The following is an 18,308-nucleotide window of genomic DNA, read 5'->3' as shown; positions in this document are numbered from 1 at the left end:
ATGAAAAATATTATCTACACATTCAAGAAGCTCAGGAAACTCCAAGTAGAATAAACTCAAATAGAGCCATATCTAAAGACATCGTAGTCAAGTGGAAGAACATCAAAAAGAAATCTTGAAAATTGAATAGCAAGATAAAAATGACTTATCACGTACAAGGGAACTTGAACAAGATGAAATGCTGACTTCACCACAAAATCATGGAGGCCAAAAGACAACAGGATGACAAAACTAAAATAAAAAAAGACTCAACCAAGTATTCTAAATTCAACTAAAGTCTCCTTTAAACATAAAGGAAAAATTAGACATTTCCACATAAACAAAAGTATTCCCTACAAATGAAATGAAAGGACACTTAAACAGTAACTCAAATCCACGCAAAAAAATAAAGAACACCAGTAAAGGTAATTATGAAAGAGAGGATAAACATATTTTTTTATTTGTAACTTGTTTCTTCTCCTATATATTTTATTGGGTTGGCCAAAAAGTTCGTTCAGGTTTGTCCATAACATCTTACAAAACCCAAATAGACTTTTTGGCCAACCCAATAAAAGACAATTGCATAAAGGAATAATTATAAAACTGTATCGATGGGCTTATAACATAAAACATGTAATTCATCTGACAATAATAGTACAAAGAAGAGAGGTGGGAATCGAGGTATATCAGAGCAAAGTTTTTGTGTATTATTAAATTACTATTAATCTGAATTATTAAGTTACTATTAATATGTTTTAAGTTAAGATGATACTTGTAATCCCCAGGGCAACAGTTAAGAAAATAACTAAAAAATATACAGTAAAAGAAACAGAATTTAAAAAGTACACTAAAAAATATCTATTTAATTTAAAAGACAAGAATCGAGAAACAGAGTAACAAAAAGGACAAAAGATACAGACAACAAATATTAAAATGGCAGATATAAATCCTACCTTAGTAGTAATTACATGAAATGTAAATTTTTTAAAAACCCCAATCAAAAGGCAGAGGTTGTCAGAATGGATTAAAAACAAAAATGATCCAGCTGTATTCTGTCAGCAAATTCTAGATTCAAAGACACAAATAAGTTGCAAGTAAAAGGACAGAAAGAAAAGTATACCAATACCATGCATTATAGCGTGCGCGCGCCATAATGGCTACCATAATACAATAAGCCAGAAATTACTGTGAGTGAAAAAGAACATCTTATATAACAAGTTCAACCCCTCAGGAAGATATCCCACGATTATAGAAATATATGAACTGAACAACATACCTCTAAAATACATAAAGCAAAAACTAAAAAAATTAACTGGGAAAATAAACAACAATAATAGTTGAAGACTTCAATACCCTACTTTCAATAATGGATAGATAACTAGGCAGAAGATCAACAAGGAAACGGAAGATTGAACAACTATTAACAAATCAGACCTAACAGACAGCTACAGAAAACTCCACCTAACAACAGCAGAATGCATATTCTTCTCACATGCACATGGAAGAGTCTCCAGGAGAGACCAAGTGCTAGGTCATAAAACAAGACTCAATAAAACTTCTAAAATTTGAAATAATAAAAAGTATGTCATCTGATCACAATGAAATTAAATCAGAAATCAACAACAGAAGAAAATTAGGGAAATTCACAAATATGAAAAAAAATCGATAAACACACCCCTGAATAACTAATGGATCAAAGAAGAAATCAGAAGGGAAATTTAAAAATACTTTGAGATGAACAAAAATGAAAACGTGACATTCCCAAACTTACATTATAGCAATGCTTAGAAACAAATTTTTAGTTGTTATGCCTGTGCTAAAAAAAAAAAAAAAAAAAAATCAAATCAATAATCTAATCTTCTACTTAAAAAAATTAGAAAAAGAAGAAAAAAATTAAACCCAAAAGCAAGGAGAAGAAAGTTCATAATAAATATTACAGCAGAAATAAAATGAAATGAAGACAAGAAAATCAATGGAGAAAAACCAATAAAAGCAAAGGGAAAAATAACTAGACTGACCAAGAAAAAAAATGAGAGAAGGAAAAAATTGCTAAAATCACCGCTGATCTTATGACAAAAAAAAAGGCACACTTTTAAATACATGTCTATAAACAAGAATAAGTCATTTAGATGAAATGGACAAATTCAAACTGCTGAAACTGACTCAATAGGAAACAGAAATCATAATAGACCTATAACAAGCAAAAAAACTGAATTAATAATTTTAGAACTGCCAACAAAGAAAAGCCCAGGATTCACAAGTGAATTCTGCCAAACATTTAAAAAGTACCGGTACTTCACAAACTCTCTCCCAATTATGCCCTCCAAATAACAGAAGAGAAAGCAACATTTCCCAACTCATTATATAAGGCCAGTATTACCCTGATACCAACACCAGCCAAAGATATCAAAAGAAAACTACAGACAGATATCCCTTAAGAATATAAACACGAAAGTCCTCAACAAAATGCTAGCAAACCAAATCTAGCATTATGTCAAAAGGATTATAAACCATGGCCAAATCGGATTTATCCTAAGAAGGCAAAGGTGCTTTAATATCTGAAAATCAAGCAACGTAATATACCATATTAACAGAATAAAGGGTAAAACCCAACTGATCATCTTCAAAAATGAAGAAAAAAATCACTAATAAAATCCAATACCCTTTCATGATAAAAACGCCCAGTAAACTAGGAATAAAAAGAAAACTTCCTCAATCTAAAGGGCATTTCTGAAAAACCCATAGCTAACACAGCTAAAATCATATTTAATAAAGAAAGGTTGAATGCTTTCACCCTAAAATCAGGAAAAAGAAAAGAATGCCCATTCTCACTACTTCTATTTAACACTGTAGGATCTGGCCAGGGCATTTAGACAAGTTAAAAAAAAAGGCATTCAGATTGGCATTCATCTGGGCCTTCAGCAAGTCACAGCAGTAACATCAAAGATCACTGATCACAGATCATCATAACAAACATAATAATAATGAAAAAGTTTGATATATTAGAAGAATTACCAAAATGAGACACAGAGACATGAAGTGAGCAAATGCTGTTGGAAAAATAGTGCTGATAGGTTTGATGCAAGGTTGCCACAAACCTTCAATTTGTAAAAAACGCAAAATCTGCAAAGTTCAATAAAATAAGTATGCTTGTATTTAGAAAATTCTAAAGAATCCACCAAAAACCTATTAGAATAATGAGCTATTTCAGCAATGTGGCAGGACACAATATCAATATACAAATATGAGCTGTATCCCTTATCCCATTTTGCAATCCAAAGAAAACAATCGCACTGATAATGGCAGCCAAAAAAAAAGAAGCCCTACAAGTAAAGTTAACAAAAGAAGTGTGAGACTTGTACCCTAACAACTACAAAACATTGTTGCAAGAAACTAAAGAAGCTACAAATAAATGGAAAGGCATCCCATGCTCATGGATCAGGAGACTTAACATTGTTAAGATGACAATAATTCCCAAATTGACCTACAGATTCAGTACAATTCCTATCAAAACCCCAGCTGCCTTTTTTTGGGCAGAAATTGACAAACTGATCCTAAAATTTATATGGAAATGCAAGAAGAGACCCAGAGTAACCAAAACAACCAACCTTAAAAAAGAATAAAGTTGGACAATTCACATGTTCCAATTTCAAAACGTACCCAAAAGCTACCTTAATCAAGACTGTGTGGTTCTAGCCCTAAGGACAGACATATAGATCTATGAAATAGAATTGAAAGTCCAGAAGTAAACTCTCAATTGATTGTTGAAAAGGATGCCAAGACAATTCAATGAAGAAAAGCAATCTTTTTAGCAAATTCTGTTGAGAAAAGCAGACATTTATATACAAGAAAATGACATTGGACCCAGACCTCACACCATACACAAAATTGACGCAAAATTGACACAAAATGGATCGCAGACCTAAATTTTAACCCCCAAATTTAAGGATGGTTCCTCATGAGAAAATCTATCAATGTAATTACTAATTTTAAATTAACTAAAGCAGGAAAAAAAAATGATTACTTCAATAGATGCAGAAAAAAAAGAAATATCCTTAATTTGATAAAGCAGTTTTATCAGAAACAGACCACAAACATCAGACCCAATGGTAAAACTTTAGTAGCGTTCTTTTATTAAAGCAATGGTTCTGAACCTTTACTGCACACTAAAGTTGACTGAAGAGCTTCAAAACATGCTGATGTTTGGGTCTCTTCCTCCAGAGATTCTGATGTAAATATTCTGGGATTAAACCTGGGCATCAACGTTTCTTTAAAAGCTACCCAGGTGATTATCCAGGTTGACACAATGATATAAGCTGTAAGTATTTCTAATGAACATTGTTCTAGAGGTCCTGGCTATGTAATTAAGACAAGCAGGAATAATAGTTTTCATTCTTAATAGTGAGAAAAACTTTTCAAATACCTAAAAATGAACCAAATGAAAAATATAAAGATCTTTATTAAAGTGCCTAAGACAATTTAATAAAGGACTCAAAATATAAGATGTTAATTCTCCACAATTAAACATAAAGACAATGCATTCCCAATCAAATCCCAAAAAGATTTTTCATAAAACTTGACTAGCTGATGAAAAATACCAAATGAGCAAGACAGGCCCAAACAACTTTGGAGGAAAAAAAAGAGAGAGAGAAAGAGATGGGATTAACCCTACCAGATATTAAAACATAAAGTTTACAGCAATTATTCCAGTGTGATAGTGGGGTGGCCAAAAATAAACAGGCCAGATCTGATACATAAAGCAATTTAATATAGGGTAAAAGTGTCCTTTTATATCAATGATGTAAAGAGCAGATTAATAAATGGTGCTTAGAAAACTGCTTATGCATTCACAGAGAAAAAAAAGTCCTAACTCACCCCATCACAAAAATAAATTACACACAGATGAAGGACCAGAGTAGATGGGAAAAAACCATAAAACCAAAATTTTCACAGTATTAAATAATAAGAGAATATGTTTATGACCCAGGGACAGAAAACTCCTTAAACAAAGCAGAAAACATACCACAAAATATACGACAGAAAAACTAGACTATATCCAAATTAAAAACCCCTATATAAAAGCTTAAATAGACAAGCCATAGACTGGGAAAAGATATTTGCAACACATAAAACAAAGAATTAGTATACAAAATATGTTAAAAATGCTTGTAAGGGGTTCTTAAAAAAATGCTTGTAAGGGTTTCCAGAAAAGGAAAAAATCTGAATGGCCTAAAAACATACAGAAAGATATTCAACCACACTACTAGGCAAAGAAATACCAAATAAAATCATACCATTTTTATCAAAATATAACCAAAATTGTTTTAAACCCATAATATTAAGTTTTGATATGGGCGAGAAAATACTAGTACTTGCATTTTTTGCTGGGGTAAATGGGAATGAGTCATTTGGAGGGCAAACTGCTAACATCTATTGAAACTAAAAACTAGATATCCTGTGTTCCAGCAATTCTACTCATATTCCAGCAGACTGCAATTCAAAGAACTTTCTGTGATGATGGAAATCTTCTATATTTGTTGTCCAAATGGTAGCCCTATGTGGCTACAGAGCACTTGAAATGTCATTAGTATAACTGAGGAACTGAATTCTTAATTTTATTAAATTTAATTAACCATAATTTAAACTTAAATAGTCACGTGTGACTAATGACTACTGTACAAGATAGCACAGCTTTGGAAAAACACTTGCATGTGTTCACAAGGATATGCTTCATATGGAAGCGTGAAAAACAAGAAACGACTTAAATGCATAGAAGACTGGTTAAATAAACCATGGTAACCCACACCATGGAGTTTTGTGTTTCTGTTAACAAGAGAAGGTACAATGATGGATACCAGGTGGAAGGATCTCAAAGACAGATTGTATGATAAATTTCATACCCCCATACACTGTAACTTTTTAGTAACTAGATTTGTACTGTGGTTTTGATATTTGTTTGTTTTATATAAATGATATCATACGAAACAGATGAGCTCCAGAGGTCTGGAAGTATCCACACCAAGCTGATAACATGTACGACTCTGAGAAGCCACTAAGAGGGAGGGACATGGAGAAGTGGGAAGGATTGTTCAGGAAGACATTAATATGGGTCTATTAACATATTACTTTCTTTATTAAAAGTCAGTATAGTAAGTTAAACTTTAAAAATTATCAATTTTCAAAAGTGACTAATTATGACAGAAACCAGAAATGAAGAAACAAAGGGTTCTAACCATCATACCAGAGCCATGAGAATGTCCATGACCTCCATGCTTGAAAACAAATATTCCTACTAGGTTTACCGCAAACCCAAGAATTGAAACAAGAAGCAGCCTCTCATGGTGTACATCTGGAGGGGCTAATGCTCTCTAGAAAATACAGAATACAAACAAATTGCATTGATATAATTTCTGACTGAGCAACTGGTAAATTTTTTAAAAGTTTTAGTTATTTTCAGAATTAAAATCACTCCAAAATTATCTGCCAAAACAGTTAATAAAAATAAAATCATTGCTCACATACTGCAGAAAACGTAACAGTTACTATTCTTAAATAAATACATTTAAAAGCATGAACATCTGGACTAAAACCATCCTTCTTCAGAATCTTAAAACACTGTCATTAATTTTAAGTTGATTAATCTTTAAATTTTCTCTTTACTTGTTTTAATATACAAAACATTCAAGATTCATTGGCAAAATCCTCACATTCTATCTTAAGAACTCTTCCAACAGACCTCACTACAGGGATTATGTGTTTACTTTTCATAAAGTGTCAACACTTCATTCACAGCTTGTAAAGCACTATTATTTCTTTTCAATTTGAAGTAGTTTCACATATAATTTTTTCAATTACTTTATAAGTTCCTCCTGTACACTCATAATATTTTATCTAATCCAAGACTGGCCTCAATAAATAATGATAGTGTGAAAAATAGCTCTATTACAAGCATCTTTAGTTAGTAAACATTTTCATTATGGAAACATAATTTACTGACTCTGATTATTGTCTACTATACCTCAACTCCTTCTGAGAAAATAAAAAAAGCAGTGAAGATCAAAAACAGGCCGTTGACAAAACCAGCCAGAACTTCCGCTCTAACATACCTAAAGAAGAGCAAAGTAAACAACTGAATTAAGTTATTTCTTAAAAATCAAATCACAAGTTCACATATATTCAGAGGTCCTAAACCATACTATATGGTTATAAGCAGCCAACAAAGTCCCAGTGTTTACAGTATGTTTTATTGTACATATATCATAACATTGAGAAAATAAATTTAATTATTATGAGTTATATTTAACAGCAGAATGCCATAAAATATATAGATTTCTACAAAAGACCTTTTTAGAGTAAGTAGGTTTAGAGAGACCTTTCACAGAAATGTTAAATCTCAAGCTGCCACTGGAGAAGGAAGAACAGGACCAGATAAGTGGGCAAAGAAGGAAGGATACAAAGATAAAAAGTAGAAGAAGAGAGCTTGGAAAAGGGGTTTTTATAACTTGTTAATTCCTTCTTTTCTAAGAACTCCTTATGCTTTCTGCTTTGTACCTTTCAGCTTTCAAATCTTTGGCAAGGGGAGCTTTGACTGAAGGAAAATATAATTATTTCTGAATTATCCCAGAGACAACTTGAGATTTATATTTCTATCACTCTTCTTCTAAGATTAATAAATTTAACAAAAACTTTTCAATTACCTATTTTTAGAATCAATTCTAGCTTCACACAATTCTAATTAAACTATTTTTAAAATACCTCTCTTTTTCTCCATGGACTTCTGAAGCTTTCTGCTTCCTACCTGTGTGAAGCATTGGGGAAAGATTTTATTTTTCCATGAGGTATATTTGGCTTAGTTAAAGTCATTAAAACAACTTGAACTTGGCAGTTTTACATGTTCAGACATTATTCAAAGGGTGCTGACAGCAGTTAATCACTCTGGTTCTTGAACAATGTAACAGGAGCATCAAAAAGCTAGACTTCCTAGCTTTCTATGTTAATTTCTAGATAATACAATTTTCACTGCAAAAAATATTTTTAAAAAGAAAAAACTCTTTAAAATATACTCCATATGGTTATGTTGAAGCTTGTCTGTTAAGTACATTCCAACATAGTGTATATTTCTACACTCAGAAATACTGCATATGTCTACCTTCTAATACATATAAGTGAATTAAATTAAGATCTTATTTGTCAAAGCAAACACTTTTTTTTCATTAAATTCAAAGAATTCACTGCCTGCTTTCCACAATCCACACTTAGGAATTTATCTAATATATCAACAGTGTTACTGCCCAAGAAATAAAAAACACTTTCTTTTAACCCACCCTTCTAATCCCATAGCTAATGCTTGATGGAAAGCCTTTTGTCCTTGAGTTCCATTAGATTTCAAGATCAAAGGCAGGAGTGTTTTTCAGGCATCTTTTTGTCCCTAATGCTTAGCTTAGTAGGTGCTCCATAAATTCTGATAAATTGTTGGGCTAAAGCGATTTTAATTAGGTTTAATATATTTGCTAAACTTGACTGCAGGATTAAAATGAAAAACTTGTGAAATCTAGACACACTTGCTTTTCCAAACACACTGTGTTTACCTGAACAGACTGAGTCTTGGAATTAAAACATATGATCCATGAATGTGCTATTGCCTATTTAGTATGATGGTATCTGGATTCTTTAGCCAGGGCGAGAAAGATACAAATATATGTACATATGTATATAAGCATGCACATATGCATCTATCTACCTATCAGATATGTATTACTTTTATTCTAGCTTTGCTATTTCAAAATTAGGAGTGTGACAAGACACAGAGATGACTTTACATAAAAAAATACTGAAAAGTCTGCTGCCTTTCAGATTCTGCCTATGGTTTCTACTACTGCAGTCAGCCTGCTATTCTGATCATACTGAATTAGGGGTTTGGGGATTCATCACTGGCTTAGCCTACTCAGTGTCATTTTGTTATACTGGCACCTACATTTACTGCTGCTACTTACTACTATAGCAATTACTAATAGTTTCAAATGTTACATAAGCTTTTTTTCCCCTAATTTTTCCCTTCTCAAAAGAAAAAAAAGCAAATAAGGAGAAGACAGGATAAACAAATTAAAAAATGTCAAGAATATTACTCTTGTATATTTTAGTTAAAGTTGAATCAGTAAAACCTGCTATGGTACTGAAGGTATTCAAAGCTATTTCTAAAAACTGTCTTATACCAGGAGATTATGCATTCTAAATAGAAAACAATAGATATCCTAAGAATTAAGGAATTGAGGAGAATTCTTATAGTTAGTTACTGTTTATCCAGGAAGACTGCTTAATAAGATACTCTAATTAGATTTTTTAATGTAAAATATGTATGAATTACTAATTTTCCAACACAAAATTATAACTTCACATACAACCTTTAGTAATTCAAAATATACTTAAGAGTCTTTTGATTATACAGTGCCATGGAATAGGTTCTTTCCTGAGCTTTTGAGCTGTTTGGATTTACAAATAAATAGGATCTCTTGCTCTATAAAAATAACATAATAGTATTTTTTTGTCTCACTTTTTATAATGTTACAAGTAATCATATCACTTGGGTTATACCCCAAATCAGCAAGTCCTGTCACAGAATTTCACATATCTCTCTTTTAGCACTTGTCACACAATGTATAGTTATCATAGGATTTTTACAGAGCTGTTTCCCCATCAGACCACAAGTTCCTCCGAGGCAGATGTCATATCTTATTCATTTTTATATCATTACAAGTAGCAAAGTATTCGAATCATATTGGGCCCTCAATAAACATCTGAAGAGAACAAGAGCACGTGCAAGAAGCAGAGAGTGTGTAATTACTCAAGAACAAAAGCAAAGCTAGAAAGAAAGAGGAAGTAGTGGGGGAGCACCAGTAGAAGAGAGAACCAGGGGCACAAGAGACAGTGCATGTAAGAGGGTGGATGTGAACGGAAGAGAGAGAGAATGAGAGCAACTGCACAGGAAAGAAAGTGCACAGGGAAGGAGAATCAGAGAAAGAAAGAAAGAGAGCCTGGGAAAGGGAGAGAAAAAAAAAAAAACAACTGCAGCTGAAGAGGTTAAGGGGTGGGGAAGATGGGATGAGAAAGAGTCTTAGGGATACAGTGCTACAGCATAGAGGGAGAGAGTAGGAGAAAGCAAAGAATAAGAGAAAAGATGTGAGGGAGGGAGAAAGAGAGAATGGAGAGTAGAAGGGAGAGGGAGAAAAAAGACCATGAGCACAGACCCAAGTAACTAGAAAGAAAGAACGGGAAAGGAGAGAAGGGAGTTTAGAAGTAAAAGGGAGAGAATGAGTGTGAGGATGGGGAGACGAATGAGAGATGGAGTGAAAACAGGAAAGACAGCAAAGAAAGGAGGGAGTGCAAGACAGCACTCACAAGGGGAAGGGAGGGGGAGGGGAAAAGACAGGGCAAGAGTCAATAAGTAAGCAGGTGAGAGAGCGGGAGCAGGAACGAGAAAGTGGGTGGGAGAGAGAAAGCGAAAGAGGATATTAGTTCTGAGCACTACTTATTTACACATAAATATAATTACATTGTAAAATAGTCTATGAGCTCACAAAAAGAGAAAACACTCAGGCAGAGTAAACCAAATAATGGAAATTCCATTGCTGCCCCCAATCAGAGATGGCAAAAAGCAAACTCTGCCTCTAAGGTTACTAGGCTCAGAAGTGAGACCAGCCCCTTCCGCATAAAAACACTTTCCAAATATTTAGTTAATTATGCATATTCAGCAAAAGTAGGAGAAGTATTTTACACAAAAGCAGAGCTGAAGACAATAAGTAAACAAAATATCAACCAAAAAAGAAAAATAAAGAAGCATGACCATTTTCATATACTGAAACTTTCTTTTTCCTCTTTCTTCAAAAAAAAAAAAAAAAAAAAGATTAAGAGTTGAGAAACTTCCCTATCTAGTAACAATCTCACCTGAAATTTTTTGGTAAAATCAAGATGCAAAAGAACTCAGATGCAAAAAAAAAAAAAGTACACATTGTAGATTCCAATTATATATTGTCCAAAAACAGGCGAAACTAACCTATGGAGTTAGGAAAGCGGGAAGGTGAGTGTAAAGAACTAGAAGGAGGCATGAGGGGTTTTCAAGGGTTCAAGTTAGACAAGTGTATTCAATTGTGAAAATTCATTGAGCCTGAGTTTTATGTATTATTTTCTGTATTTCTTATACTTCAATAAAAATGTTTTTAAAAAGTCTTACCCGTAAGAGAAAGCATCATTATCTCTCCATTTTGAAATAACAGATGCTGCCAATCCAGCCAAAATGGCAGTGCTATCGAAAAACATGTGAAAAGAGTCGGAAATCAAACCTAAGCTGGAAAAGAACAAACACATTGGCATATTATAATAATAACCAAATAGTAGTCATCCTTTTCTAAAAATCTAAGATCAAGCCTCTGCTCATCAGGAACTAATCTTCTAAAAAGACAACATTAAAATATGATATATTGAAAATATTAAAGATAATTTTTAAGCATCTAAGAAGAAACCCTCATACCCCTTGCCAAAGGAAAAGCCCAGCTGCTACTGAAAGAAGGATAGGCATCTGCCCGCCCTCTGATGACTAGCAAAGGTCAGCTGTCACTGAAAGAGAAACAGAAAAAACAGCCATCTGCTACCGGGGGCAAGGCTAAAAGCCAGCTTGGGCCCGGGATCTTACACTGATACAAAGCAAAGGTCTGCTGTTGGAAGAGAAGCAGGACCCTTGCTCCTTTTCTTGATATGAGGCTGGGGGGGAGGGGTGGGGAAAGGGGCAGGAACATTAATAACACCCACTCTGACACTCAGGGGTAAAGGGCTTACCTAATATTGAGGCTGCAACAGGAGAATGAAATATTCATCCCCCCACTTCCCCAACCAAAGCCTTGCCTAAAGTAAAAGACAACAGCAATCTACCTCTGAGAGTCAAGCAAGAGCACAGAGAGACTCCCTTGTGGCACAGGTATGCAGGGCTTGCTGAAAGCTGAGAGTGAAACAAGAACACTAAAAAAACCCACGAGTACTCAAAATCCTACACTAAGCACAAAGTGGTAGAAGCCTCTGGAAATGTGACATCTGTGGCTTGTTGACATTAACTAGCAATATACCAAAACACAAAAGCCCAGCTCGACTATTGATCAGATAGGTTCAAAACCCCCATGCTGACAAAACAAAACAAAACAAAAAGGGTGTGCACATTTCTGGGCATAAATACTACTAACCTCAGTCTCTATTATTCTTTTAAACATAATATCCAGCACTCAATAAATATTTATAAGGCATATAACAAGATCAAGGAAAAAAAATAATAAGACCCATTGTTAAGAGCTGAAACAGTCAACAGAATCAGAAGCAGAAAAGTCCCAGAGATTAGACTGTAATAGGGGCTTTGAAACAAATATGAATAATATGTTAAAGGATGTGGTACAAAGCTGGAGAAAATTTATGAACAAACAGGGACTTTCCACAGAGATAGAAACTATAAAATAATCAAATGGAAATGATAAAAATTTTTAAAATATCATAGTATTGAAGATTAAAAATAACATACATGGGCTTCTGAGCAGACAGGACACAGAGAGAAAGAATCAGTTAGGTCAAAACAAATTATCCAAAGTAAAACACAAAGAAGAAAAGGAATGAGAACATTCCAGAACAGAACATTCAAAACCTATCAAAGCATCAAACAGACTAAAATACATGTATTTGGATTCTCAGTAATAGAGAAGAAAGAATAGGGTAGAAAGAGTATCGAAAGAGAAAATGCTTGAAGAGTTTTCCAAAATTAATGGAAAACAAAAAACAAATCACATATCCAAGAAGCTTAATGAAGTACTAGCAAGGGAAAAACCCTACATACCTCACAAATTGCTGAACACCCAACAGAAAGAGAAAATCCTGAAAACAGCCAAAAAAAAGAAAGAAAAATTGGATACAGAAAAACAAAGGTAAGATTAATAGCATATTTTGCATCAGAAACTACTCAAGGCAGAAGGCAATGAAGCAATGTCTTTAAAGTACTGAAAGAAAAAAAAGCGTCAACCTAAAATTCTATATCTAGCAAAATATCTTTCAAAAATGAAGATAAAATAGACTTTTTCAGACAACCAAAACTGAAAGAATTCACTGCCAGCAGATCTGAACTACAAGAATAAAAAGTTCTTTAAGTCCAAATATGATACCAGATGGAAACTTAGCCTTGTATGATGATCACTGAAAATGATAAATAGGTGTAAAAATATTAAAAATAACTTTCTAACTTTTAGTATCTTTAAAAGATAATTGAGAATAGAAAAAAAGAGGAAAAAACAATAACCCAAGAGTTGGTTCTTTGGAAATATCAGTAAAATTCACAACCTTTAAATAAACTGACCAAGAAAAAAGAGAAAGGGCTCAAAGTACTAAAATCAGCAATGAAAGTGAGATACTACTACTGACTTTACAGAAATAAGAAGGATTATAAGAAAATACTATGAACAACTAAATATAAACCAAAAAATTAGATAACTTAGATGAAATAAACAAATTCCTAGAAACAATCTAGCAAAACTGGGTCAAAAAAAATCTAAATAGATTTATAACAAGTAAACAGATTAAATTAATAATTTTAAAACTTTCAACAAAGAAAAGCCTAGGCCCAGATGGCTTCACTGGTAAATCCTACCAAACATCTGAAGAACAATAAATATCAATCCCTTACAAACTCTTCCAAAAAACAGAAAATGAAGGAATACTTCCCAACTCATTGTATAAGATAAGCATTACCCTGATACCAAAATCAGACAAAAGACACCACAAGAAAAGAAACTACAGACAAGTATTTTTTGCAAATACACACACAAGAATCTTCAACAAAATACTAGCAAATTAAATTCAGCAATATATAAAAAAAGAGTATAACCACAACCAAGTGGGATTTATCCCAACAATGCAAGGTTGGTTAACTATACGAAAATCAATCAATATACTACATCATATCAATGGAATGAAGGACAAAACCCACATAATCATCTTAATAGATGCAGAAAAGCATTTCACAAAATCCAACACTTTTACGATGAAAACACTCAACAAACTTGCAGTGGAGGGAACTTCCTGAACTGATAAATGGCATCTACGAAAACCCCACAGCTAACATCAGCATCCCTAGTGGCCAAAGACTGAATGCTTTCCCCTAAGATCAGGTACAAGATAAAAATGTCCCCTTACCACTTCTATTTAACATTGTACTAGAGGGTGTAACAAGGGCAATTAGGCAGGAAATGAAATAAAAAATTAGGCACCCAGACTGGAAGGGAAGGAGTAAAACTATCTCTATTTGCAAATGGCATGATCTTGTACATACAAAATCTTAAGGACTCTACTAAAAAACTATTAGAACTAATAAATGAGTCTGGAAGGTTGCAGGATACAAGATCAACATACAAAACTGAATTGTATTCCTATATAATGTGATGCACAAAAATGAAATTTAAAAAATTTCCATTTACAATAGCATCAAAAAGAATAAAATAATTAGGAATAAATTTAACAAAAAAAAGTACAAAAGCTATACTCTGGAAACGATATAATATTGTTGGAAAAAAATTAAAGAAGACCTAAATAAATGGAAAGACATCCATGTTTATGGATCAGAAGACAATACTGTTAAGATGGCAATACTTCCTCAATTGATCTACAAATTCAACTCACTCTCCATCAAAATCCCAGTTGACCCCTTTAGAGAAACTGACAAGCTGATCTTAAAACTCATATGGAAAAGCAAGAGATATAGAATAGCCAAAACAATGTTGAAAAAGAAAAGCAAAGTTGGAGGACTCACACTTCCCAATTTCAAAACTTATTATAAAGCTACAGAAATCAAAACAATGTGGTACTGGAATAAGAATAAACATATAGATCAGTAGAATAGAATTTAGAGTTCAGAAATAAACCCTCACACATTTATGGTCAACTGTTTGTTGACAAGGATGCCAAAATAGTTCAATGGTGGAAAGAATAGTGTTTGCAACACTGACACAACTGGATATCCACATGCAGGAAATGATTTTTGACCCTTACTTCATATTATACACAAGGGTTAACCTAAAATGGATCAAAGACCTAAACATAAAAGCTAATGTATTCACAACCTTGGATTGGGCAATGGTTTCTTATATATGATATCAAAAGCACAAGCAACAAAAAAAAAAGAGTAACAGACTGGACATCATAGAAATTTTAAAACTTTCACACGTCAAAGGACATATCAAGAAAGTGAAATGACAGTGCACAAGTGGGAGGAAATATCTGCTAATCATATATCTGACAAGGGGCTTGTATCCAGAATATACGAAGAATTCTTAAAACTCTTCAAAAAGAGAAATTATCCAACTTTTTAAATGAACAAGGGACTTGAATAGACATTTCTCCAAAGAAGACGTACAAATGGCCAATCAGCACAAGAAAAGTTACTCAGCATCATTAATTACAATGCAGGGAAATGCAAATCAAAACAATGAGAAACAACTTCACATCCACTATGATGACTACAATAAAAAAGCCCAATAATCCCAAGTGTTGGTGGAGAAACTGGAACCCTCACACACTGCAGGAATATTATTTGGTAACAAAAATAAATGAAATACTGATACATGTAGAACATGGATAACCCTTGAAACCATTATGCTAAGTGAAATAAACTGTCACAAAAGATCATATGCAAATGATTCCATTTATATGAAATGTTCAGAATAGGCAAATATACAGAGACAGAAAATAGATTAGTGATTGCCCAGAATTGGGGCAGATCAGGAGATGAGGGAATTGGAGGGTGATGGCTAGGGGTGCAAGGTTTCCTTTTGCAGTAATAAAAATGTTCCAGTATGGACTGTTGTGATGTTTTACAACTCTGTGAATACTATACTAAAAGCCATTCAATAGTAGACTATAAATGGGAGAATTTTAAGGTATATGAATTATATCTCAATAAAGCTGTTTTAAAAAAACATATCTGACAATCTAAGGCAGGGTGAGCAAGCTATGGCCCACAAGCCAAATCTGGACCACCATTCATTTTTGTAAATAAAGTTTTACTGAAACACAGTTATGCTCATCTGCTTATATACTGTCTATGGCTGCTTCCGTGCTATAACAGTAGAATGGAGAAACTGTGACAGAGACCTTATGACCCTTAAAGCCTAAAATATTTACTATCTTCTGTCAACAGAAAAGGTTTGCTAACCTCCGGTATAAAGCCAAAATAGGAACACTGTATTGTAGGGTTTACATAAACGTGAAGTGTATGACAATAATAGCACACAGGGACTTTCCTGGTGGCACAGTGGTTGGGAGTCCATCTGCCAATGCAGGGGACGTGGGTTTGATCCCTGGTCCAGGAGGATCCCACATGCCGCAGAGCAACTAAGCCCGTGCGCCACAACTACTGAGCCTGCGCTCTAGAGCCTGCAAGCCACAACTACTGAAGCCCGCACACCTAGAGCCCATGCTCCGCAACAGGAGAAGCCACCGCAATGAGGAGCCCACCCACTGCAATGAGAAGCCCACACACCACAATGAGAAGCCCACACACAGCAATGAAGACCCAACACAGCCAAAAAAAAAAAAAATTAATAATAATAATAGCACACAGGATAGAAGGAAATGGAAGTGTATTATTATAAAGCTCTTACAAGATACATGAAGCGACATATTATTTGAGATGTTAAAGATCTGTATTATACATGCTTTAAAAAAAACCCACTAAGGGGGGGTGGGGCAGGAAATCCTATTGGGCAGAGGATCCTGTACCAACACAAAGCAGATGTTCTGCTCTGACCAAAGAAGGAGCAGGAAACTCACTCTCACCCAAGACCACCTACATAAATGTGACAGACTTTGGCTGTCACCAAAGGAAGGGAAAAATGTTAAAAACAAACAAACAAACAAACCAAAAAACATACCCTTGAGGCCCAGGCTCACAGGGCCTGCCTAAGACTGAGGCTTGGTCAAGTTAATGAATGCCCCTCTGCCCTCACCACAAACCTCACACTGAGTAACAATCAATAGCAGTCTATAGCTAGGCAGGGGGAGGGCGCATTGAGTATGAAGTGAGAACTTCTGTGACACATGCAAATGAAGAATACTGGAAGCAAAAGGCCTAATCGCCTGTCGGAAGATGCATGCTTATTCCTAGTCATAAATACTACTACCTCAATATCTACTGATCTCTACTCACAATGTCAAGGCTTTGATCAAAAATTTCAAGAAACACAAAAAACAGCATGCAAAATAACTCGCTGTGAAGAGATAAAGCAGTCAACAGAACCAGACCAAGATGCTGGCCCAGATATTGGAACTATCAGAACTATAATTAATACGTTAAAGGATCTATGGAAAAGGTGGGAAAAAATGCATGAATAAATGCAAAATTTCAGCAGAGAAATGGGAAGTCCAAAAATAAAGATTAAATGGAAATGCTAGAAACAAAAAACAAGGCGTCAGAGATGAATTCTTCCAATTGACTTATCAGCAGACTGGATGGAGCTGAGGGAAGAAATCAGGAAACTTTAGGATAGGTCAACAGAAATATTCTGAAAGCAAGCATATCAGCAGCTCAATCTTTAAAAAGCAAGAAGTATCAGAATGGTTAAGAGCACTACTTCTGAAGTCAGAGTACCTGGGTTCAAATCCCAGCTCTACCATTTACTAATTCTATGACTGTGAAGTTGTTTAACTACTTTGGACCTCAATTTTTTAGCCATCATTTAAACAGGTAACAGTAAAAAATGTCATAAACGTTATAAGTGAATTAATATACGTGAAACACTTATCACAGTGCTTGTCACATTAAAGCCACATTGATATTCCCATTATTACTATTATTATTAATACCTTATAATATCTAGTGTTCCCAGCATGATCCAGAGCTCTCAATATTTGGTTATATGCTACAGCTTTCTTCAATTGTAAGTGCTACAAACTAAAAGTCAAAAACATTCTTCACAGAAGTAGAAAAAGCAGTTTTTACATTTCCTTATAATTTAGGATAATTATAAAATTAGAAACTGAAGTAAAGCACATTACTCACCCACACAGAAAAGAACAAAAATTTATAAATTTCTCAAAAATCATTATAAAGTATTTTGAAAATGTCTTAAGTTTTATCATGAACCTTGTATATTTTATTCAACTATATATAGATGCATAAGATAGTTTAAGTACTGTCTATACTTATCTGATACCCAACTCAAAGCAGAATAAGAAATAGTGAATAAATGAAAAGGCTGAGTGAGAAAATCAAAACCTGAGGAGAACAAGGTAAGGCTCTTGCTATCCAAGCAATC

General features: G+C 33.9%; 1 protein-coding gene across 1 annotated transcript in view; it reads right to left on the bottom strand.

The window, feature by feature from the left end:
- SLC30A7 (solute carrier family 30 member 7) overlaps positions 1 to 18,308 on the bottom strand; it is a 76,416-nt gene that overhangs the window by 50,902 nt on the left and 7,206 nt on the right. The window contains exons 3-5 of the mRNA XM_007169517.2: positions 11,207 to 11,320; positions 6,998 to 7,085; positions 6,221 to 6,347 (exon numbers count right to left, since the gene is read on the bottom strand). Of these exons, the coding sequence (XP_007169579.1) occupies positions 6,221 to 6,347; positions 6,998 to 7,085; positions 11,207 to 11,320 (329 nt within the window). The remainder of the gene's footprint in view (positions 1 to 6,220; positions 6,348 to 6,997; positions 7,086 to 11,206; positions 11,321 to 18,308) is intronic.

This window comes from Balaenoptera acutorostrata, chromosome 1, assembly GCF_949987535.1.
Source record: "Balaenoptera acutorostrata chromosome 1, mBalAcu1.1, whole genome shotgun sequence".
In the NCBI taxonomy this organism is placed as follows: Eukaryota; Metazoa; Chordata; class Mammalia; order Artiodactyla; family Balaenopteridae; genus Balaenoptera; species Balaenoptera acutorostrata.
This window is presented reverse-complemented; position numbering and strand designations above follow the sequence as displayed.